General features: G+C 44.9%; 1 protein-coding gene across 1 annotated transcript in view; it reads left to right on the top strand.

The window, feature by feature from the left end:
- The window catches only part of LOC144717142 (A disintegrin and metalloproteinase with thrombospondin motifs 7-like), a 94,462-nt gene that overhangs the window by 59,164 nt on the left and 8,852 nt on the right, over window positions 1-26,446 (top strand). The window contains exons 17-23 of the mRNA XM_078592452.1: window positions 8,751-8,877; window positions 9,563-9,782; window positions 11,524-13,149; window positions 14,070-14,217; window positions 15,140-15,324; window positions 15,916-16,080; window positions 17,219-17,375. Coding sequence (XP_078448578.1) covers window positions 8,751-8,877; window positions 9,563-9,782; window positions 11,524-13,149; window positions 14,070-14,217; window positions 15,140-15,324; window positions 15,916-16,080; window positions 17,219-17,375 — 2,628 coding nt within the window. The remainder of the gene's footprint in view (window positions 1-8,750; window positions 8,878-9,562; window positions 9,783-11,523; window positions 13,150-14,069; window positions 14,218-15,139; window positions 15,325-15,915; window positions 16,081-17,218; window positions 17,376-26,446) is intronic.

The following is a 26,446-nucleotide window of genomic DNA, read 5'->3' on the forward strand; positions in this document are numbered from 1 at the left end:
CATAACCTTGCATTTATTTAAGACTTGGCATACTGGCTCATAGCAGTTATATTTTACTCGTGTAATTTTTGGCTTTTATAACGGAATGATCTTTTATTCTTGGCAGGGAAAATGGAATTCTCTACATTTGGTTTTTATATTATTTCTTTGTGAAATAATATAAAGCAACATTGTTTCGTAATTTCGGTTTTCGTTTATAACAGAAAATAATAATGAACCTTCACTGCATTTTACAAGTCGTTAAAAATTAATTCTTGTTTTTAAATGTTATTTTCAAAAGTGATGTTTTCTTTGTTACAATGTCATGGTGACCAGGCCGAGCCCACCATCAACCTGTCCAACTTAATCTTCAACATTTATTTGTGCGTGTGGCCGCCAATTGTATTTAAACTCTTTGAGTGTTCTTTGGGTCTTTCGGTGTTACATTAACATTGGCTGCTGACATTTGGGCTACGCCCATTTCAAACCTTTATAAATAGTTTACCTTAAGAAGCTTGTGTTGCGATCGAAACATCGTAGTTTTTTGTCATTTTTTGTTATTTCCTTTGAACCTATCTACGTGACTTTACCAAAAGACCCAAAGAATATGAATTCCTGCAGTCACGAAAGCTTTAAGTCAAGATGTTTACTCTTTCAGTGGTTTATCAAAACTAGACATCCCATTTTCAGCATGTTCCATCATACACAATAAATTCCAGCGTGGGCAGAAATCTCCCAAGCCTCCTGCCCACGGTGCTAACTAAAGGGAATGTGGATGTGTGTGTGCAGCCTTTTCTCAATCCACTGCTGGCCACCCCATGCCAAGTGAGACGTTTTTTGTGTTAATTCAGAACTCAATTTCTTCACAACATCACGCAGAGATTTCATGTATTACCACCACAGGTGTCATATATGTTGAATAACTAACACAAATATAAATTCCCTGCCTTATGGTTATTCACCAGCTGGATAAAAGCCCTTCCTACTTCTTGTCGATCATGGGCATGCTTGACCATACTTCACCATGCTTGTCAGTGAGGGCTGGTAAAGAAGGGGCCCACCAGATATAACTCGCGACTGATATTAGCCATGGCCATGAATTTAACTCAAGTTGCCTAGTTCATAATGCAGTGCCCTCATCACTGCGCAACTGCTCCCATCCCATTTATCCATATTCTCAGGTCGCCAGTTTAATGTCGCTATGCGCTGATCGCTGCGCCACCACTCCAATTTATCCACAGGAATGTTGTTAAGAAGTAAAAAGAAAGTGTGTCGGAGCTCAGTATGTCTGGGACAAATGGCTTTTGGCTAAGGCTGACCGATTGTCAATACCGTGAAGGCCACAGCCACTGCTCTCTTTCTTGCTCTTCCGCCAACCATTCCACACACAAACCACGCCCACAAGGAAACACACGAAAAGGGGGGTCAGCGGCCAGGAGCTGAAACAAACAAATGAACATAATAACAAGAGCAATGCTTATTTATCGATGTCAAATTATCCGCGGGGCTTTGTAACGCCGCCGGCAATGTAGGCTGATGAGCAGTGGCTGCTGGGAAGATTGTGGTTCTCCTCCGGAAAGGCTGCCCTCTTTTTGCTGGTGGCCTCCTCCGCGATGAACTCCCATGAGCAGTGGGGGCGGCTTCTGGCAGTTTGCTTTGATCGTTATTCCGATGTTTAGTATGCCGCAAACATCAGAGGACTGCATTTTAACTAACGCGCCAATTGCATTCGGCTTCAGCTCGTGTTTTAGCGAGCGCAGGTGTTTTTGAAGGAGATTGGGTTTTTTTTGTTTTTGCCAGTAAATGTTGTTGACCTTCAAGTATTGGCTTCGAAGTTTCAATGACTGGTTTCACAAATTGTTCTGAAATTGAGCAAAACGCGTGGCTTGTGCTTATCCAGTAATCAAAATACAAATGTGTCCTGCTTTCTGCCAAGGAATGTTGATTGTTTCTTTAATGACATTTTTAAAAGGTTAACTGTAATATGTGTTTTTTTCTCCCTATAAAAAATTCTTGTATTTTGGTGCGAAATTTCAATTCGGTAATTTGTAAAAGACATTTGTTGAAATGGAAATACATCAAACTCGTAGAAAAATACACTCTCCACTCAAATTACAGTGATGATAGTTATCGTAATTATGTGTAGCCCTTTGTGAATATAATAATGACAAACTTGTTTATATAGTAGGCAAACTGAATCTCACAACGCAACACAAATCGTAACGCACACACACACAGTCGCATGTAGATTAAGGAATATTCAGCAAATTAATGAGTGTTTATACACGCAAGAGGAAACTAGAGCACCTGTAGAAAATCAACGAGTGCTAGGGAGCAACACTCTACCCATACAGATGGGATATGATATCAGTTCTGCACTCTGCTGTACTCCTTCTCAAAAAGCCATGGTGTGGCACCTCAACGCCCACAGGAATGGGGTTTCCCAACATTTGTGTGTTCCACAAACCTTCGCCTCCACAGTGCTGGATTGCAGGCACGCGCCACAACCACCGCCCGGATAGATCTACTGCAGGATGAAGGCCTCTGCATGCCGTTATAGGTCATAGGAGATGTTTGACCCGTTCATTACCACGCTGGTATAGATATAATTTTCAGTGGTGTTAGTCGTGGCTTTAAATCAAAATTCAGGTCACTGGGTTCATGGTGCAGTGCACCAGCCACTGCAATGCCACTTCACCACCAAAAGAAAGTCAGTCAAATAAATAATGTATACTAAATAAAACATTTACGTCGTAAAGTATTTATGGAGAAATGTGCTGAGTGAATGTATCACCGTGACGCCACCGGCTAGAGTTGTGGGTCAAAAATGAACGCAATGTGTTATCAGAATTAGGTAACTGTCAGAGACAGTCAAGCATTTTGTTTAACCAGAGCAGAAAGGTTTTTTTTAAGTGACATTTTCAATCATCGCAATTTTTACTCTGGATGGGGGGAATGGCGAAGAGGCGTTGTAAACTAGAGCAGGCCATTCATTTAAAGGAGCCGTGCTCCCTTGCGTTGTCATTAGAAGCCATTGTTCCACTTCTATCAAGTGACCTAAGCAGTAAGCTCTCTTAATGGGCGGTCAATAATTGCACGGGTGCGTAAACACTGTGCCTTCACAAGCTAAGGCAAAATACGTACTCTTAGGTTTTTACGGTAAAGTCACGTCGGTAAAAAATAAATTAAAATTAATAAAAGTAATAATATAAATAAAATAATAAAATAAAATAATAAATCACGACGTTTCGGAGGCAAAACAAGTCTCCGTCATCAGGTGGTACCGTCAGAGACTTGTGTTATGTTACCTCCGAAACGTCGTGATTTTTATATTATTTTAGTATTTTATTTCTATTATTACTTTTATTAATTTTAATTTTATTTATTATCTACGTGACTTTACCGAAAAAACCTAAGAGTATGAATCCTTGCAGTGACGAAAGCTTCAAATCTAGAAGCAAAATACGTGGCTATTCACAATGTTAGCAAAAACGTGGCCAAAATGCATTCGTAATAATTTAATAAAATTTTCATATAATTAATATATAATTGAGGCGTATTTTGAAATGTTAAGAAGTTGCACTCGCATGGTGTGAGGGCTTGATTTGAACGCCAATCTGTGTACGTGTGAATCGTATGCCACGCTGAGTATTGCCGTTAAGGGAAATGACATTATATTCTTGGTTCTTTCGGTAAAGTCACGTAGAAGGGAAACAATAAAATAATAAAAATATAAAACAATACAATTCTCACGACGTTTCGACTGCAACACAAGCAATCATCATCAGGTGTGAAATCCACAGCAAGAAAATTTGCAAAAGCGCAGGTTCATCCGTAGCTTCGAAAACATGATCGTGAATTTCAATTTAAAGCTTTCGTGAGTGCAGGGATTCATAATATTGGTTCTTTCGGTAAAGTCATGTCGAAGGGAAATAATAAAATAAGAAAAGAAGAGTTGCAGGCCTCAGATGTAGGGTTGCCACCTGTGAGGAACAAAACCAGGCCATACAAATGGGAAATAGAATATCTCAGAACATCAGCAGAAGGGAGAAGTGCATGTCCATACGTCGCATTGTCTTTTAGTCCCAGACAGTTGTGGAACAACGTGGGTTTATTCACTCATCAGCACCGCACTTAAGGACCTTCATCAGGGGTGAACACACAACCCAGCTGCCCTCTGAGCCAATTCTTACAGGGCAGCTGCTGCTGCTGCTTAAGGGAATGATGATTCCTCATGATCAACCACACCGGTAGAACCACTCTGAGTAGCCTAGTACAGGCGTTTAAGTATATGTAAAACATTTTGACCACCCTTTTACAAGAAATACAATGGTGTCTGTTTTAATCCATCCTGTAGGTAAAAACAAACCACACGAGTTACTTTCACAATATACGCAGACGTTCTTGAAAAACATTAATACGTTTATTTATGCATAAATGTAATTTAATCTCCTGGCACAGGAACCTTTCGGTAAGCTCCGCAAGCTGCCTGTGTTGCATTTGCATCGCACGAAGCACAGCCGATGTCGTTCCCAGTAAGCAGAAGCTGCGTTCACGACATCGGCGCAGGGAAAATTTGACGCCGCCTTCGGAGTGCGGACGACGCGCACGTTGGCAAAATGACGTCTTCTCGAAGCACTCGGACAAAGCCCGAGTGTGACGGTTTTCACCAGCCTTGTTACGAGTGGCTCACATTGTGCGCCGCTGAAAAAAAACAACACGAGTAAGAAGAAGAAGAATTCCTGTCAAATCTGCTGAGGTTTATTTTTTTTCTTCTCCCCGCTGAGCAACTACCATGGGAGGAATAAACCCCAAGTGCTCAGCCCAACGATGACTGCCGTCCTGTCCTCTTGTCATGTTCAAAAGCGTGGACAGGTGACCTTGCAACCTCGTGGACAGCACACGTGTGCAACTGAGCCTATATATATCTATTTGTTTTTAAATCACTGTTGCTGAGCAGAGCAGGGGCCCAAAGGCCCACGATGCTGAGCGGGCAGCCAAAAAACAGCACTATTCAATCTGTACAAGGTGATTTCATTACTTTCTTGAATTCAGAATGGTTATAAGGACTTGGTAAAAAACGAGATTGTGGGTGGGAATTCCAAAGTGGAGCCAGTGTGATGGAAGAAGCCCAAAGAGAGAAGTGTTCTGCCCCTGCAGTGTGGTGGTTGATTGCGGTGAATCGATCCTGGCATGTTCCGGTGTGACCTCCACAGCAGTGTGGATGAGACAAAGAGAGTAAGTCTGCCTGGTAGTCCTCAGTATGGGTTGGAGGAATCAATGAGAGAGAGTGAATTACTCTACCTGACATGAATAAGAGTACCACATCCTCCAGGTTATAGCATGCTCCGGAAAGTAAGACTCATTCCAAATGTGTGCCTATTGTCAAAAAAGTTATACAGATATTGTCACACACAGCAGCTGGATCATAAGAGGCAGCCAAACTTTTATTTTAAAACACACGGGGGGGAAGTGCATCTTATAGTTAGTCCAGAGATTATGGCACTGAAAAAAAATGTAATACATTTTAATATATACTGTATATTTATATTAGTAACATGCTTAACCCCACTTACAATTGGAAACCCAGGAAATTAATCTTCTAAAATCCTTTTCGCAGCATTTTGCATGGCTTTCATAATCGCACAGCGACCTGGATGTATTGTTGCATCGCGAGACCCTGAGAGACGGTGACGGCTTGCGGAAAGGAAGCCTTCATGCAGGCGTAGGTACATCGTGGCTAATGATGATAATGATATTTTAATTTATAGCATAATCTATTTTAGTTTAGGACGCAAATGAATTCATCTGAAACATTAAAAAAAACATTACTGGAATAAAGTGCACTCATTAGAGAGGCATGGTGTAATTGGAAATTAATCATTGTACATGGGCCAACGTCATAACCAAAAGTGCAGGAGTTAATAGATAACCCTACATGATTATAGCTACCCGTGTTTGCCTTGAATGCAGTTTAATGATTTTTCACCTGTTTAAATGAAGAACTTTGATTGCTTGATTGATGGAACCATTATGCGCCTCTTTAACCTCTATCCTTTCATTGCCCTCCCTCCGTTTCACTTCCTTCGTGTGGCACGGTGGTGAGCGCACTGCGCTATAAATCCAGTGACATCAGAATCAAGGCCAGGGATCTACACTATGGGAACCTCATTTGCCAGTAAAAAATATGATAATTGGTTCTTTACCCTTCTATCTGGCAACAAAACAAAAAAAAGGTGTCAGTTTTGTTGCCAGATAGAAGGGTAAAGAACCAATTATCAAGGCCAGGGATATTTTCATTGGCGAGTGAAATTTCAACCAGATTCCGGACCACCTCTTTAGCAGCCTGCACTGACCAGTGCGGTCAAGTATGGTCAGGTAACGGCCCCCCTTGACCTGTAACAGCATAGCAAGGCATTCATCCAGCAGTGGAGTGACAAAGTATTGTAGATAATCATAATTGAATTCAGAATTGCACCGATAAACACATTCACGTTTCCTTCTGCCAACATTGCCTGGCTGAAGAACACAAGCTCGTGGCTCTTGACATGTTGCGTGCATTCTGTTTGCTTTTTACTTTAAAACATTTTTGAACGTCAGTTGCTAATCCCGAGCCCGCGAGTCTATAATGCAAAGCAGCCAGCAACCAAAACTAATAAAAGAACATCTCACCAGAGTCAACTGCCCCGGCATATCAAGACACGTGCAAGAGAACACACGTGATGCCCACAGCTAGACCAGAGAGCAGTCTCAACTCCAGTCCTCGCGGGCAACCACTTGTTATACAGGGTGCTTCAAAAAAATGCTAACACTTACATGGGATCCATACTCTTTGGTTCTTTCGGTAAAGTCACGTAGGTAGGAAAAATAATAATAAATCACGACGTTTCGATCGCAACACAAGCAACCGTCATCAGGTGGAACAGACACAGCGGGAGAACTGCTGACATTGGAGAAAGAGCTGCTGCAACAAGAGTTTATATCGGATTTTGGTGGGCTCAACCTAATGGTGAGCTCAACCCAACTTACATGGGACTATCGTTTTTAATGGAAAAAGAACGGACAATACACTGTAACCGAATAACAAATGTATGTTAAATCTTGATTTGAAGTTTTCGTGACTGCAAGAATCCATACTCTTTGGTTCTTTCAGGAAAAGTCACGTAGGTAGGAAAAGTTAATAATAAATCACGACGTTTCGATCGCAACACAAACAATCGTCATCAGGTGGAAAGATACAGCAGTAGAACTGCTGAACAAGAAAGGGCTGCTGCAACAAGAGGTTACATATATATATAGGATTGAGGTGGGTGTCACCCAAGGGAAAGTAGGCGGGGTCAGAGATGGAAAGGAGTCCCGTCGTCGCACGCACGCACATCAGCTGCGTCAAAGGGAGAGAGATTGGCATGTCAATGTAAACAAGTTTAATGAGAAGATAGCGTGTCTGTGTCGGAGGACCGGGCATACCGCCACCTCGTGGGCAACACAAGCTGTGGCGTTGAGAGGCCAGAGTATCAACGCAAGAGAACGACCTTAACGGTGGCCGTGCCAGTGAGACATGCAGCCTATTCTACCGTTACATCGAGGCAAAAGGAAGCAGCGGTGGCTATGTTAATAGCTTCAAAAAGTCAAAGAGTCTCCACTTGTTCGCCATCGTTGTCAACACGCGCCTGGAATCTTTTCCAGGTGGTCTCCAAAGCCCGGAGGCACATTTCTCGTGGTATTGTTGCAAATTCTTAGAAGTGTTAAAAAAAATGTTAAGCACCCCGTATACATGTATGTGCAAAGTAAGGCAATGGAAGACTGCACACACCTGATGCTGTGCAATCGCACACATCCGTAAGCGTGGTGGTAGGCTCTGGTCTCGAGCTCTTGCAACCAGACAAACGACATCTGCGCGGGGCACAACACAGTTCAGTATTCCGATAGCAGGATGTGGTGGTAATCTTCCCCGAGCAGAATCAAAGTCAGCGGTGTAGCCATCGAGTGCGTAGACGATGCGACTGCATCAGGGGATCACGGGCCATTTGCAAGTGGCAGGCAATGAATAGGGAGGGAATTTGACAGGGGACCACATTTCATTCCATATGCCAGGGCACATGACAACTATGCTACACCACCGATCAAAGACGAGACACGTTGCTACTACTGCACATCCGATGAGCATGGTTGGCTACTTAGGCTGCAAAAGAAGTTCAACATACGTGCGTAGGTTTTCACGATTGTGCTGTAGAGCTATCCAGTGTGGGTTTTTTCTGGGTTGTGCCCTCGTGTTCAGCATGATGTCCGACGTTTCTCTCCACATGCTGGGAGCTTCTTGAGGAACTGAAGTTATTTCCTAAAGAGAAACTGAATTCACTTACCTATACAAGACACATGTTTGACGAGACACTTTGCCCTTGATGACCTACGCCTTGTATTTGGACTCGTACGTATGTGCGTGCGCGTGTTTGTGTGTGTGTGTGCAAACCCGTAGTGGGGAGTGGTTGTGTAACGGTTAGCACGCTGCGCAAAGAAATCGATACCCGCTCACGACCAACACCAGTGACGATTATCTGAACCGGTCCTGGGCCTCCCCTAGGTTGACTCAGGCTCAAATGAGTACTTGGTGCGGTGTGTAAACATCGCCGCTGGGGAGACAAAGGCGGCCGGGCGTGGTGCTCGCCACCCAACCCCCACGTGTGCCGTGTCGGGCCTTCATAGGTAACTTACTCGCTAACGCCACTTGCCCCAGCGGTCTGTTGAGGCTATATGGGTCTTTGTCTTTGTAGGTGTGCAGTACAGGGAGCCGCACTGCACGGAGGCGTCGCTGGGAATTGTCGAGAAAAGGTTCTGTGACCCCGCCACGTTGCCCAATGACACGCGGAAGGAATGCAACACGCAGGACTGCCCGGCACGGTGAGGCTCTGCGTGGCATTGAATGATTTTTTCGTGCCTTTGCCAAATATTACAAGCGCGCGTGCTCGCTTTGCATCAATCATAGTGTTTGCATAAAGCCATTTATCAGGAGGTACCGAAATTTTTTAATTGACGATTAATGCTCATTTGTTTTTTCACGTAATTTTTCAATTTATACAACTGAGTGCTGTGCTTTGTTTGACGTAAAGCAATCAATTCGGTTGACCAAATTGGTTTTACAATTAGGAGCTACTTCACAAAATTGTTTACTGGATTCGTGCATCTTTGTTTTTTTTTACTTCTCTCATTTGTGGAAAAATATCTAAAGTACTAAAGTAAAGCTTTTAGACCATGCAATGGGGGGGGGGGGGGAGACCAGAATGATTACGCGGTAATTTAATTGTTTTATTTTATTTTATTATCGAATTCCCCATTGGCCAACGAAGACTGCAAATAACACGTATTGGCCCCAATTACCGACCTTTTACTTCGTAATAATGGTTCTGGGGGGGAAATCTACAACATTCTCTGGTTAGCCTTTGTTTCCGTCACAAAACTGACACGTTTCATCGTGTCAAAAAAGTTTAAAAGAGCACATCTTGCAGACAATCAGCGGCTGACCTCTGCAACTTTTGAATTTGAATCGTGGGCGGTTTTTTTCCCCCCCCCTCCACGAGGAGCACAGCTGGTGGACGGGAGAGTGGCAGGAGTGTTCGACCAGCTGCGGGGAGCTGGGCCTCAGCAAGCGGAGCGTGCGGTGTGAGCGTGGCGGCAGGGCGGCTGGGCCCCACGAGCCCAGCCTCCCAGACTCCCACTGCTACCAAAGGCCCAAGCCGAAGACGCGCACGCCTTGCAACCGAGGGATGCCCTGCCCTGCCCGCTGGCTCGTCGGCGACTGGTCCCAGGTGCTGGAAATATTGCAGCGATTTAACAAAATTTGATGGAGAAGTAGAAGTGGTTTTAGTAATTTTATGAGAATCATGTCCCTGGTTGGATACATTACTGTGGCTCAGTAATAATGCCTTGACCTTATAACCCAACCTTAACCTTGATTCTAGATTTGAAGCTTTTGTGACTGCAAGGATTCAGGCACCTTTCCTTTCCTCTATCTTGGGTTTTTTCGGTAAAGTCACGTAGGTAAAAAAAATTAAATTAAAATAAAATAAAAATCACGACGTTTCGGAGGCAACACAAGCCTCCGTCTTCAGGTGGAACCGTCACAGCACGCTCGCTGTATCAAAAAATTGAATACCTGGCCTGGTTTTATATTGCCTTACTAAATGCATGCAAACTTCATGTACAGGAATTGGAATGTTCCAGCGCTTAATTGTTAATTTTGGAGTTATTTAATTTTAAGATGTTTCCTATTGGTGACATCTTCTCTCCAGGTTAAACATGAGGCGTGTGACAATTCATCGATGCATAGATCAATTTCGATTCTTATGCTTGCAATATGTTCTTCCAACTGTGCATGTAAGATTACATAATTTTCAACGCTTACATGTTGCATGTAATTTGTTCATGTGGACCCCAGCAGCAATACAAAGCTTGTAGATATTTAAAAATTAAATAGAAACAATCTTTCTGTATAATTTGAGCAGACCACCACATTTATGATCCTTATATTGTCTTCTTTGCACCTTAATTACTTGTTTAAAATGTCTCGATTTTTTTTTTATTCATAGGCCAAGCATGCACCTTTCCTTTCCTATATCCCGTGCCAGACACGCTCAGCCGGTTTGCTCAGGCAAGCGTGGAGGATGGGGTCTGGGGTTCTCAACCTTTACCTAATTAATGATTATAGACATGGGGCACGATTGAGTTCAACGGGCTCGGCAATGTGCCACTGTGTTTCAAAACCAATAGCGGCGAATTTTTTAGCGTTTAACGTGGGATGTGTTTAATGTGGCAAGTTACGGCGTAAGAAAGATCATCATTATCATCATCAGCCATGATCATATCCACTGCAGGATGAAAGCCTGCCCAAGCTGCCACCACCTCTAATGAACATGCGATGCATCAACCCACCCAGGGCATGCAGACGAACTGATTTCATCGCTCCATCTTCGAGGTGGATGTTTTTATTAGGTCAGCTATGTTCAGATGAAGATGCAGGGCTCTGTGCTCTAGGCTGAGCTCCATGAGCTACCCAGCCTCTGCCTCTCCCAATCTCTCACTGAACTGTGAATGTGTACGCCGGGGAGGCAAATAGGGAGGCAAATATAATTATTGACTGTGCTAATGAATGCTGATGAAATCTCTGAGAGGGAATGTGCCATTTTTAATAACCATTTTTAATCATGTACGCATTTATAAAAACGTTAATCTCTCTTGATTAAAATTCATTTTTACTTCCAACCACAATGGTTATTATTAAAATAACTCTAAATTGTTCCTGGTGCCATAAACGTGCGAATTTGTTAAATATTTTTAGTTGTATTCAGAAACCCAAATTGTTACATTTCACCGAAAGATTCCTCCTTTATCAACGACACTGCATATACACCAGGGTTATCATTGTTACTTTCATCGACACATTTATTTTCTGTAAACGAAAAGTGATAAATGGCACAAAAGGTCACATGACCCATTTTTAACAAAGGTGAAAAATCGGTGACGCCAACCTCTGTGTTTGTCTCCCCCCAGTGCTCCGTGTCCTGCGGTGGGGGCCACAGGACACGTGCCATCTACTGCGACAATCGCCGAAACAGGACAGCCTGCGAGGGCAAGGCCCGGCCTGCCGCTATGGAAGAATGCAATCTCACCGAGTGCCCACCCGCCAGTGACAGGCACCAAAGCGTGCCAAAGCATGGCGTCAAAGGGCGTCATCGGGACATGTCCAACGAGCTGCAACCGCGCCCACATTTTGTCCCACCACTAGACCAGCTGCTGCCCAGTGGCAACGGCGGACCCCTCGATAGTTTCGGCAAACCGGTGAGCACCGGCCAGGGTCATGGGTCGGGGGAAATTCACGAGAGGAACCAGCTGCCTTCTGCCGAACCGGAGTCTTCGGGAGACAAGGGCGACAACTCCATCAAAGGAAGGCTTTACCACCAGCATCAAAAGGGAATTGGGAAAAACAAGTTTAAGAACAACATGCTGGTGGACCTCTTCGATTATGACTACAACTTCATTGGTTTTCACGAAGATCTGCTCATCAAAGACTTTTATAAGAACGGACCCGGGGCCGGCACGGCCTTGCAGTTGACACCGTTGAAAGGCTTCCAGTCAGATGCGCCATTAATGCTGTTGAGAGATGAAGCCGTATCACCCACTGGGGATTCTGGTCCTGTTCCCAAGCCAGACCACTTAGAGCGAAACCAGAGAAATGGTTTTCAGGAGCAGTTCATTATCAGCAGCACTCCGGATGATATGTTCATCTTGGAAGAAAGGCTCGGAGCATCTGGAACTGCGCCGCCCGACATAGTGACAAATGTAGCGCGAAAATCCCAAAAAACAAGCTCTACCGTCCGTATTATTAACGATGAATATACCGCTCAGTCCCAATTCAGTGACTCTGCCACTGCGAAGACTTTATTAGAGAGCCCCAGCCGCATGCATTCCCATGGTTACCTTCCAGCATCGCCCACTCAAACCACGGCAGAGAAAAGCTCAGGCGCACACACCTTTGAGATGGCGTTACCGAACGGCACACCGATAGCCAGAAGTAAACGGCTACCAGCCCTTGACGTTTCTCGAAGCGTTGCCGTTAAGAGTACAGGGAAAGAAGCCACGACAGTGGCAGGGCTGCACGATGTGGCCACATCGGCGCCTGACGGCAACAGTTTCAGGTCAGCTGCATCACAAATCCCCGGACAAATCGAAGCACCGGGCGCCATGCCGATGGCAGAGAGCGTGGACGATGAGAGCACAGATGAAACCCCCACAACAGAAAGGTCAAATTCACGTCTCGCAGTGGGGCCCAAGGAACCAGCGGAAGACTTCGATAAAGTCACGCTCACTAACGCAAGTGTGGATGTTGGTGCAACTAAAGATTCTTTAAACCAAAAAAGTATATTTGATGACATCATTGGCTATGATGATGATGAGGGTGGTGGTGGTGATGGCACTGACATTGATCAAATTGATGGTGATTCTAGTCCTCCAGAAAGAGACTGGTGGATGGAAATGGACTCGGATGAATTTATCACATCCACAACGTCGCCCTTGGCCACCAAGCAACATTCTGCTACCTCCTCGTTTGAGATGTCCAATCGTGCAAACGAAAGTCCTGGTTTGCCTGGACACTGGTTCGTTGGTGTCTGGAGTGAGGTAAAAACAACACGCGCGTGTGTGTTTTTTTGTTACGAACTATATTGTCAAGAGTGAAATATTTCCCGCAACTAGTGAAAAAGATATTGGCTTTTATGCAATTGGTGTAGAGGGGAAAAAACACAATTTTAAGTATGCGTTTCCAGAGTACAAGATAAGAAACACATTACATCTCAAAGGAATAACGTATTTCCATATTTTTCAAATTTAATTTTTGCACGAGTATTTTTAAAATTCATTTCAAGGACTTTAGGGGCTTTTAGATCATTTATTTTTGTTACATTCATTTCAGACTTCCAATATATTTGACAACAAACTCCACTAAATAATATGTTGAGTGTAGTTATTTGTGCAATAGCGTGAGATTAGTGAGAGTGACAATTTCTATTCCTAGATAATTGGTAGCAGTTAAACAGCAGCCTGAAAAGCACAGTAGTTTTATTATAGTTCATTATATTGACATTAAAACAAGTTCAGAAAAATCATGCACGGTTTATGCTTTCCAATATGCATTTGTCCTCAAAAATACTTAATCAATGGTACGAAAGCTGATAGAGCATCTGTTAGGGCAAATTGCGTTTGCACATATGGAAAATGTCCTTTGTGCTCCAGTTTATATCTCCAAGTTTAAGAAAATCCTTTGATAATTCTGGCCAGATTTCAGTGCCCTCATAGAAATATAACGCTACAGTAATGTTTTGTTCATATTGGATCACGTTTACAAGAGTTGATTTTGCCGTCGTACAACAGACAGATGGATCGAATGCATAAACGATATACATTTTTATTTTAAAGTGTTAAGATCCCCCAAATCTCCAGTTATCTTGTATACTATATTGCTGAATGAAGCTGTGTTTGTGGAGCCTACATTGCAAAGGCCTATTGCTGTTGCTGCTGCTGCTTCCCTGCGTCTCGCTCAGTGCTCCGTGAGCTGCGGGCTGGGAGCCATGTGGAGAGCCGTGCGGTGCAGCTCTGGCCGGCTCGACGATTGCGACGCTGCCAAGCGGCCGGAGCCGGCACGCCGCTGCCACGTTCGCCCCTGTGCCGTTTGGATCGCGGGCAACTGGAGCAAGGCGAGTCGTGCAAAACGACATGATAAAAGGATGGAACAGAACAGTCAGTTATCAAATCGAATCACGACCGTGAAGAGTTACAATTCATCTAATCTTTGGGGTGGGGGGTGGTGGTGAATTGTTACAATCCTTCTCATTAGAGACTCTTGAGCCAGCACCACTGAGATCATGGCTATGAATGTGGGCGGCCACCCAAGGTTTAACAAGGTCCTAAAGTGATGTGAGTTTACTGTCTCAGCACAGTTATTCACGAGCAAAACAAATGTCGTAACAAACGCGGTGCTCTCATAAGGGTTTGTGGAGAGGAAAATGTGTCACAGTGTGCCAAGATGCCCAAAGCATGGGTCATTTTGTGCAGCTCTGATTTTTTTTAATATATCCGCATGCGCATGGTGTTTTTTGCTTGGTGCTCAATGAAATTGGCAGCCTTGAGCCCCAGTGGTGGAAAGTCTCATCCGGTCTTGGAGGCTAATCGACATTTCCCGCACCTCCGATTAGCATGGTTGGCTACGTACGGCGCCATAGAAGTTCAATATATATATACACACACGTAAAAGATTGAGCCTAGTTTAGTACTTAGATGGGAGACTTTCTGAGAAAAGCAGGTATTGTAGAGTTGGGCTGCGAGGTGGCCAAGAAATGAAAATCATCATCATCATCATCCATGATCAATCCACTGCTGGATGAAGGCCTTCTCTGAGCCACCGCCGCCTTTTTACAATGGTTGCAATGCAAAAATCTATGCAGTGCCTGCACGTGAACTGATGACATGGTCACGTGGCGATGGATTCTTAAATCTATTCTGCGGGGAGTCTTAAGCCACGGCGGCATATGGCATGGGGTAGAAAGCTTCGGCGAGGTGCGGTGCGGTGGCATCAACCGCTTTGGTCTTGACGGTATCTTGGTCTCGATCGAAGCGCAGTGCTCGGAGGAGTGCGGCGACGGCGGGGTGAAGATGCGTGTGGTGCAGTGCGTGGATGCGCACAAGCCCGGCCGGGCCTTGCGTCCGTTCCACTGCCACTCACGGGGATACACGCCACCCATCAGCCTCGCCTGCAACTCACATCCCTGCCCCGAGTGGAGCACCGGCAATTGGAGCCAAGTATGGATTTGGATTTTCCACCATTGATTTTTTTTAACGAGTTTTGTCTTTGCTGTTTCTGTTGTTTTTGTCTGTCTGTCCATCTGCCTGTCATCCTGTGGATGCTGTATTAGTAAAAGCTGTGCAGGGGTTTAACAGGGGCACAGTGGTTTGTTTGGGGTGCCACAGTGGCGAGATGTTAACTATCTCACCTAGTATACAGGACCTTGTGGGTTCAATCCCGACATCTCGCCATCTTGCCGAGATGTTAACTGTGTACTGTGTACTGATCAAGCGGCACCCTGCGGTTGCGCCGGAATTGTTTGGGAAGAGGAATTATTCTTGTGTCGGTGGATATTGAATTTGAAGTGGGTGTATCCTATGAAACGTACATTAGTTTATTGTGGTCACTGCTTTGTTTTTTCTTACCTCTTGTGTTCGATCCCAAGCTTGCTTGTTTCGTCTCTTACGATCTCACTTTACAAAGCTGATGCATTATCTCGGCGGGTCTGTTGCCGAAGGACGTGATTAATTTTTTTTTTAGCACCCGTGTCTTCTTTTGCTTAAGCAACGCTACGCCTTCCCTCGCTTTTCTCCGCTCCCGTGGCCCAGTGCTCGCGGGAGTGCGGCGGAGGATGGCAGCACAGGTCGGTGACGTGCCCCCCGGGACGTCGGTGTGACGATGACGGCGACGCAAGGCCCAAGCTCCCCCCCAATGCCCTCCGCCCCTGCAATCCGCAACCGTGTCTCGAGTGGATGGTCGGGCGGTGGGGAGAGGTGAGCTCTGGCGCAGGGGAGTAAAATATATATATATAGGGTGTCTCGGATCAATCTTCGCACGTCAAAGGGCATTGGCCATCCAACCGCGTGAGTTTAACCAAAGTGGTTAAGAGAGGTCGCTAAGTGCAGAAGACAAATGGCACTTGAAGGCGGTTCATGGAGCAACGATATGTGGTGGCTGTAAATGCTTCTGTGCTTCATCTGCCCTCTTCGCCATGCTGACTCGATTTTCTCGATTGCGCTGCGAGAGATGCCGGTGCCGTGTCGTTGGCGCTTGAGGCATCCGTCTGTTGAGAGACCCGCGAGCGTTTTGTCAAGAGAGCCTGAGTGCGGAGTGCTATTGACGGATGTGTTGAGTTTTTTTTGCGCGTGTGCAGTAGATGGTTAACTGGATGAGTTTCTCTTTTGAGTTTTGCCGAGAGCCGTTGGGGTCGTTTTGCCCGGTCCACACAGCAGCACACATTTACACGCGGGGTTACGCGTTCACAAATGTAATCTGCTAAATTTCCCATCCAAGCTGAAAGGCAAATCGAAGTATTAAAAATGTATTGGCACAGATTGTAAATATGCATTAAATAATGTATGTGGGATATGGGTTATGATGTTGGTTAAATACTATACAATACAGGGACTCCTCTACTTATGAACGGGTTACGTTCCAGAGGTCTTTTCGGAAGTGAATTTGTTCGTAAGTCCATCTTTACTCCTGTCGATTCCAATCATGTTGTGCGGGCATATACACTAAACACGGAGAATGTCTTTAAAAGTTGTATAATCTCCTGTAGATGTAGATGCCACTGGCTCTTCATGTTCTGCAAATGTAGATGCCACAACCACCATATATTGTGCGGCGGTTGAACTTACGAACTCTCGGCCTGAACAGCTGCAACTGGACATACGTACATGTTAGTTCGTAAGTAGAGGTCTGTCGGAAAGACACCATTCAGACGCTGTCTTTCCGACAGCCCTGTTCTTCACCTGAGGACAGCTGCTTGCGTTGTGGCCGAAACGTTATGAGAATTATTTTATTATGTTTTATTTTATTATTTTATTATTTCCCTTCTACGTGACTTTACCGAAAGAACCAAGCAGCGTTCCTGATTCGTTTATGTTTTATGTTTTTTTTTTATTGCAGTGCAGCGTCTCCTGCGATGGAGGGGTTCAGCAGCGGATGGTGCAGTGTGTGATTGTGGCGACGCAGCAGCAAGGAGGAAACGGGACGCGGTGCGGAACTCTGCCGCGTCCGGAGACGATCCGAGCCTGCGGCACGCACGCCTGCGACACGATACCTGGTCAGTGGGATATATTTTGTGTGTTAGATAAATTGCACTCCCCCCCCTCTAATGAAATGAGGTGGTGTCCTGGATAAGCTCAATCACTGACAGAATCTCATTTGCCCCGAAAATAGGCTTTTGTTGAACATGGGCTTATTAAGTGTATGAAAAAAGTGAATTATTCAGTTCATTGTTGCGGCCATCTGGGAGGAGATGATATCATTGAAAGTATCAAAAGTGCACTGTAAAGTGTTGCAATGAAGCTGGCCTGTGTTCTCTTAAGGGAAATAAGATTTGCAAACCCAAAAGACCAATGAGTGCAGATTCTTTTTTTGTCAACTTGTACGAGCCACAATTGTACATCGACTGTATTAGTTTAGATGTATACACTTGTGGTGTAGCATGTATGAATGTTGAAATTGTTTCACACTGTGCACCGCCAACCATGCTAATCGGTGGTGCAGGGGAAACTAAACACACGGCATGGCCCTCAGATGGAAGGAATGAAAGCGTGCCCCCTCTTTGTTCACCTTTGCCGCTCTTTGTAGCCTAGCTCATAGGCCTGTCGAGCCTGTGGGCAGCCCTGGGGCAGTTGCACCGCCTGCACACGTGATACCTACACCATTTAAAAATAACCCTAAGATGAGGCTTAAGATGAGGCTTAGGCACGGTTGGCTACGTACGGTGCGGAAGACGTTCAACATACATGCATATATGTATACTCTTTGGTTCTTTCGGTAAAGTCACGTGGATAGAATAATAGATCTATTATTTTTCTACCTACGTGACTTTACCGAAAGAACCAAAGGGTATGGATTCCTGCAGTCACGAAAGCTTCAACATATATGTATCTTGCACATTTCACAGTGACAATCCAATGTCCTGAATTCATCTTAAATGACTCGACAATTACATCTTTATAAATGGTGACCGAGAAAGCCGTCTCGTTGCACGACTGACGACTGACAATTGTCAGTGAAGGACAGGGATGCATTGACGCATGAGCAAATTGATCACAATTTATGGCAGCTCCATGTAGCCGCAAATCGCTCTCTGATGGTGAACTGTGGTCATCTTAAGAGTGCAGCTCCCTGTGACGAAACGGTCAACTTACAACTCTTGCACGACAGCGACGGGTGTGGCAGCGTTCTGATGTATAAATAATTTGTTTGTTCTGTGGGGGGAAAGCCTCACACTGTGTTCAGTACACACAGTACACACGCAGTTAACATTTTCGCCACGGTGGCGAGATGTTAACTACCTCCCCTGCCACAAAAGGGCGTGGTTTGATCCCGACCCTGACGCCTGTATATTTGGAGTTTGCATTTTCTCCCCATGGTCGCATGGATTTTTATCCAGGTCCTCCGGTTTTTCCCTCCACATTTATCATCAACGTGCGTCTAGACCTTTTGGCTGCTGCTCTAAATGTCCACATGCTAAGCCACTTCGTTGAGCTATCATTTGTGATGGTCAGGTGGCTTCTGAAAAAGAGCGTGGCCTAGCCAGTTTCCGGACCTTAATCCCATAGAAAATCTGCGGAGGGAGCTGAAGGTTCGAGTTGCCAAACGTCAGCCTCGAAACCTTAATGACTTGGAGAAGATCTGCAAAGAGGAGTGGGATAAAATCCCTCCTGAGATGTGTGCAAACCTGGTGGCCAACTACAAGAAACGTCTGACCTCTGTGATTGCCAACAAGGGTTTTGCCACCAAGTACTAAGTCATGTTTTGCAGAGGGGTCAAATACTTATTTCCCTCATTAAAATACAAATCAAATTATAACATTTTAGACGTGCGTTTTTCTGGATTTTTTTGTTTTTATTCTGTCTCTCACTGTTCAAATAAACCTACCATTAAAATTATAGACTGATCATTTCGTTGTCAGTGGGCAAACGTACAAAATCAGCAGGGGATCAAATACTTTTTTCCCTCACTGTACGTAGCTCAGTGGGACTTACCTGGTGAAATGATACAGAGGTTAGTTTATAGTTTGTAGACGCTGAGGCTTAGATGGCTGGCAGAGTTGGTGGCTGGGCAGTTGTGTGCCCACCCCCTCGAGGAAAGTGCCTACACTGGCGTGCTCGCGTAAGTGATTTGTATCATTAGAATGTGCTGCGGAAGAAATGTTAACACCTGTGCTTTATTATGTAATCACCGTTTAAAGAGGACAAATCAGCACTGAACGTTCCGACAAATTGGGTGCTTGAAATCTCAATCTGCCACGTGTGGTATTTACACTTTGTTTACATTCATGGATTTGCCAGGCCCAGTGTGTAGACAAAAGTAACGGCACGTGGTTGTTCATCTGCGAGCTGTTATTTTGGCTCTTGTAGATCTTGAGAAAAATTGGATGCTCATCAGTGCTGATTCCTGCCTAATTATGAGAGACACGAAGAGGCTGCGCTCCCTTGAAAAGGGACGCATAAACATAAACATGCAGCCAATGTAAGCGTACCGGAATTGAATGCAATGCAATGATTGTTTTCATATTTAAAAGACGCGTAGATTTGCCCCAGAGTTTTTTTTTTGTTTTTTTGCCGTCGCATGTTGACAGAGAATCTCGGAGAACTATCTCTTCTCTGGGAGAATCATGAATATTCACAATTTCCCACGCACACCTCTCCACCCACGCCTCACAAAGGACAGATAATTGGACGAAACCTAAAGACGTCATCGAACGAGCATGTGCAATATATAATTTGGAATGTTTTACTCGTCATTGCGACGACGCTTATTTTGATTCACCTCTATTTGTCTCATTTTCGCACATTCACAGCGACGGCAAAGGGGAAGCCACTGCCTGCCACACACTTTGCTGGGGTTTTGAATTATTACACGCAATTTTAAATCCATCGACAATTTTGCGCAATACTCTGCCTTTTGGTCGATACATTGTTGTCTCAAACTCTATTAACGTAAGAGCCCAGTGCTGGAGGTGCTGTAGGCGGCTGTGTGGGATCATAATAGCCGGGTGAGAGAGAGAGCACAGCTGAGCCAGCACTGCTCACGTGCCGGGTTCAAATCGGGGCAGCCGCTCATGAACACATTCCTGCGGAGGGAGCTGCTGGTAGGAACACGTTGGGTTGCTCGGTCAATGGCCAGGGTCAACGGCGGCGTGGTGTATTCCGCAAATATACCCGACTGTGAGGGCGGGCACAAGCCGGCGTGAGTAGGTTAAACGTTGAGTTTTATAAGGGCACCACGGGGTGACCAGTTCCTCCCCACCCAGCCCCACCCCCCACCCAGCCCCACCCCACCCAGCCCCACCCTCCCCACCCAGCCCCACTCAGCCCCTTCCCACCCTCCCCTCCCCACCCAGCCCCTCCCTCCCCACCCAGCCCCTCCCTGCACGACGGACACAATAATCCCCTGTGGGCTGGTGTAACCAGGAGGTTCCTACCAGTATCAAGTGCAGCAGGTTGATGGCCTCAACTTGATCGTCAGTAAAACTGCAAACGAATAATCGCGTGTTGTCTTCACGTCATTCCAATGCACCTGCCTGTGGGCAGAAACGTTACTGCCCACAGGCAGGCCGCATTGACTCACGGGATTGCACCAGGCATCTCTCGGCCGACACGACAGCGCCGGATTGCTTTCTCGTGTTGCCTGAGAGATGCCTGGTGACGGAGTGAGATCTGACATCGTCCCGTGGTGACATCTTCCAAGCGCCGTCGTCTCATGCTGACACGAGGCGATGTGCTTCTGACTGAAGGAGTTCTGAAATGATGTTTATTGCATCGTGACATGATCCCGATGGCAAACATTGCGATGTAATTGGCAAAGATAACCTAATGCTGCAAACGTCAGTCTCTTACCCGTCATGTGACCGAGCAGGACATTTTTTGTATACTTTATTCTCGAAACACCTCTCTGAATTGAGGTGGTATCATGACCTTTTTAACAGTTTTATCGTTAAAATCGATGAGCATGGTTAGATATGTACGGTGCGAGAGAAGCTCCATGTACATACGTTAATATAAGATTTTTTAAAAATATATGCACTAAATAAATGGCCCTCTGTCAATCTACTCTCATATGAAAGCCTCCCCAATGTAGTGTTGCTCTTGGGTTTTTTTACCATACTTCACCATCCTGGCCAGTAATGGTTGGCACGCCCGGTCCAGGTATCACTCGCCACTGACGTTGGTGTTGTGGTCGTAGCGTAGCGTGATAACCACCGTGCCATTGCCCCCCACCCACCACCACCCCACACCTCCCCCCCCCCCTAATGTTTATTATCCATCACTTCTCGTGGAGTTTATTTTGCAGTTGTTTCATTTTTCCACGTCACTAAATAATGTATGTTTTAAACATACCTGACCCAAAGAGTGACCGCCGTAGAGGGAAGTAAAAGGTTGCACGTAGAAGAAGAAGACTCTGATGATGTGGACACATACGTTGGATTGACAACAACAGGGAAATGAAAAGTGTGTTGTTCGGACAAAATGGAAGGAACAAGAAAAGCGATGAAGACCAAACAGAGAACGGCTTGACGACATATGAGATCGGTGCGCATATTGGCACAAGTCAGAGGCAAGTGGAAACAAACGACAATGTGTGCAGTGGATTCCTCGGGGCTATCTGCCCATGGATTGTGACGATGATGATTAAAATAACTTCATTGTACAGATAATTGGGGTTTTACCCTTTTATCTGGCAACAAAACTGACACCTTTTTTTTTACAAGGAGTCGTGTTTGCATTGACCACAATACCTGCGGTCGGAATGCAAAAAAACACAACTCTGATAATGTATGCAATATCCTTGAAATTGATTGGTCCACACCCAAGACAGCTTTTTCTAGAGCCTAGACTAGCCTAGACTCCTTGTAAAAAAGGTGTCCGTTTTGTTGCCAGATAAAAGGGTAAAAACCGAATTATCATATTTTGCTACTGGCAAAGGAGGTTCCAATGGTGTTCATTGTACAGCTTTGTAGAACCTCGGACATCCCATTAGGTGGACGTTCTCCCTGTGTTTCATTCGCTCACAAGGTGGGTCCCGAGCGCGAACAATTCCAACGTTACTGGCAACCCTTCCTAAATTGTCCTTCAAGGCGTTCCGATGTGATTGAGTGTGAGTTTCAGCGCGCCGCTGATGTATTGATTAGAGCCACGAATGTGACTTGACCTTAAAGAGGTAATTGTAGAAATGTTGATAAACATTGACACTTGGTTTACATTTATTCGGTGGCAGACGATTTGTCACGTCGCTGTATTTAAACCGCTGGCACATTTCACTATCATGGGGAGAAAAACATCGCAAGCATGAATAAAAGCTGACCGATTAGATGTCCGCGCACGGTAATGATGGAGGGGAAACAATGAGTTATCATTTTCAAAAGCAGAACGGATGCCGTGCCTAATTGTAAATAATTGGGTTGTGGTTCTCAAGAGTGCGAGTGTTGGAGAGTGGAAATACATTTGGCTGATTTGCCTAAAGTCACACCCATCCTTGTTGAATTTCATTTAAGGTAAAAAAATTTTATCGCGTTAAAATGTCTTCATTTGTATCATTAGTGTGAAGGCTCTGTCCGTGGCGTGTGCAGTTACGGGGAGCGCAGGGAGGGATTGGAGTCTGCTGGATGTTACAGGACGTCCCCTGCCAGTTTTCTCATTTGCGTGCACGTGGTGATTTTCCAGCGTGTGATGGACAGGCCCTCGGGGGTTGTGCCAAGCCAGCTCGTATGCGTCGTGCTGCAACTTCCTATGACTTATCCACCTTTTGATTCGTGGCCAAACACAATGCCCATTGTAATTGTGATTTTAATTAATCCTGTGCGTGACCTGGGTCAACTCAGCCTAAAATCGATGCTTGGCATTGTATGGTTAACATTTCCACTCGGGGAAAGAAACAAGGCCAGGCAGGTGTTGTGTTGCTCCGTGCCAGCCTTAATAGGCGCTTGTTAACAGCAATTGTCCTTACGTTCTATATGGTTAAATGGAAGATGTTTGTTCTTTAGTGGGTGTTTTTGACAAGTGCCCTCTTGCAGGGCCAAGTGATATCATTGAGCATCTCCTGAGGCCAGAACAGCATCCACACCAACACACAAAACACACAAGCACACATCATCAGTCGTATGCTATTCAGATTACAGAGATATAAAACAAGTGCAAGTTGATTTTACAGAGTGTCCAAATATGAAATTTCTTGTTCAATAGGTTAGATTTCCTACACATCCCACCACTAATATCCGTGGACTACAAGCATCTACTGTATCCAAACTGTGACGGAGATGGCACTTCCCAATAACATTTGAATTTGTTTAGCACATGCGACTGCTGACGAGCACCACAAGAGCAAAACTTCGGCCAAAGGTTTACGTTGCTCAAAATAAATGCTGCTGGATAACTCGGGTATGAATGGCCGAGAAGCCAATGGACTAAAATACATTTCATCTTAATACTGCGATGACTTGGCTTCAAGCCAAGCGGGCAGTGAACCTCGGGCTTTTCCAGCGAATAAATTGAATCGGCCTCACAAGGATCACAGGTCTGGCAGCAGCCAACTAGTTTTCTGGAACGCTCTTCCTTTCCGATTTTAGGAAGCCACTGGAGCTATGGACGAGATTGAAAACTAATTGTTTCAGAACTGCTTTTTTTGTTAAGTTTCTTGTTTTTTGGCCAACACCTCCGATTAGCATGGTTGGCTGTGTACAGTGCGAAAGAAGTTCAGCAGACATACTTAGTTAATTAAACATTGCAACAGCTTTTCTATTCATGCTATTAATTACTAACCCACTCATATAACCTGGAATTACAAACCTCAAAGTGAGGTTCACTGCCTGCCTAATTGTGAGCTACAGCATGACCTCTCTGTCCAATTCCTGTAAATCATTGCATCAAAAGCAGCAGATGAGAGTTTATTATAAACGTTTGGATATGACACAAGTTACATAGAAAAAATAATTCTGGCATATCTGATGTGTGCAAGTATTATAAATGCAATTGATAAATCGTTGGAACATAAATGTGATTTATGGTTCAAAATTGACTCCAAGATGTATTGATGACAAGAATACAACAGATAGCAACATCGATGCTTACATATTTAACTTTAAAATGTAATTCATTGGGCCTTTGGTCAATTCTGACTGCAGAGGGATGGGAAATAACAGAACATGCAAATGTAATTGCTGTTTTTTTCTATTTGGGAAATTGTTATAATGTAGCTTCAGTAAAAAGCAATGATTACAGAACTGCAAAAAAAAATGTATTTTCATGACTTGAAAAACATATTGTCAGTATCAATGTGGGCATGAAAAGCACAAATCCTGTGAAATATTTACACTCGGGCAAATGGACTCGCAATCATTTTCAATGCAGTACTTCGAAGCAACGGTAGAACTTCGTACTATATTCTCTATATCTGGAATTGAAATTGCACAAAAAATGTGATAACAGGTAGAAATAACATTCCAGGAGGGCGTATGAGTACTTTAGGAACGTTGTATATTACTGCTACTGCGTACATTTCCGTGCGGTTGTGCTCTACAGCTCTCTGATGTGTTTTTGGGCTGCACCGCATGTTGTGCGGCGTGATGTCTGGGACTGTTGTTAGTTTTGCTGCCTTGCCCATCCTTGTATTTATTGTTGAAACATCGTCAGGAATTGACATGCTTTTGCAATTTGTACTCATAGACTTTATTTATTTTCCGTATTTATTTTTAGTGATTTGATTACCTTTCCTATACGTTGCACTCCAACCGTTTTTGTTTGTATTGTTTGTTACTTTAACTTTTTGACCCACCCCTACTGTGAAAAAGAGCTTCATAGCTCATCGGATTTATCCAGGATAAATAAAGATTTAGATTTTGATGTCACTGCACGCACGGGGCAAGCATCCTCTGGAACGAAACGACTCCGTTGGTCCATTCACATCCTGACTCAGTCGGTTCTGATTTAGTTCTCGAAGACGCCTCCCGTAACCGTGGAGCGAATCATCAGAACACGTGCCGAACGACACGCGACACGACCGTGAAACACATCGGAGAGGAGCTCTCACAGCATTTGCTATCGTTGTCAGCGGGTCTCTCTCTCTCTCTCTTTGCCCCGTAGCATTTGCAATTCCTGGCCACTCACTGATAAGTACAATTCCCACGGGTGGTGCGGTGAGCGCTGCTACTCTTGGTCCGAAGCCAGGCTGTGTTCACGGAGGGGCCCTCTGGGTTGCAGTTGCAGCTGGTAATGATGGAGGCGACAGCAGCAAGTCTCATTCTGCGCGTCGTGCGTTCATTCATCTTGGTGGTGGCCGAACCACACGCAACGTCGGAAAGTACCCGGCTGACCCAGCGAACTTTGCGGCAACGTGCACATTTGTGCAGGGGAGATGAATTGGAACGGTATGTTCGTGAGCTCTAATAAGAGCGAGAGGAAAAAAATGTCCTGCTGTCGACTGTCAGATTTCCTTTCGGGAAGTTGTTTGGCTGAGACATTAAGCACCATTTGCCAACGTACATTTATATTAAAACACGTGTACATTTACTGTTTGAAGTGGCACTCAAGCGCACAAAAAGAATACGTAAAAAATAAAACTTTCGGTGTAATGGCCTTTATTCAGACCGGTGAGAGTGGGCAGAGATGTTGACTGACTTGAGTGTTTTGGAGATTGAGCTGTGCACGGTGGGACCCTGGCACAAATGGAACAATAGAATGAAGTTGCAAAAGGCGATTTAAAATTGGCATACGAGCAACCGTGTATTAATAGACACAGAGTGCTCAAGCACAACAATGGCATGTTCCATGGGCAGCATTGACGGCTGTAACATCTAAACAATGACTGCCCAGTTCGGTCAAAGTGACAGAACGGAGAGTCAATGGGTTCGCACACGCGGCCGATGAGACCAATCCTGGCTGCACCTGCACTCTGGAGAGACGTGCATCGATTATCGCGTCGCGTCGCTCCGTCGAGACCAGTGGCGTGGCTATTGCCAATCGCATGGGCCCGAGTTATTAAATGTTTGTGTTTAGTTTGTTGTCCCTGCCCCCGCACCTCGGATGAGCACGGTGGCCTACGTATGGTAAGAAAGACGTTGAACCTACATACATATTCTTTGGTTCTTTCAGTAAAGTCACGTAGGTATAAAATAAAATATAT

The sequence above is a fragment of the Lampetra planeri genome, chromosome 3, assembly GCF_965212315.1.
Source record: "Lampetra planeri chromosome 3, kcLamPlan1.2.h2, whole genome shotgun sequence".
NCBI classification, from domain to species: Eukaryota; Metazoa; Chordata; class Hyperoartia; order Petromyzontiformes; family Petromyzontidae; genus Lampetra; species Lampetra planeri.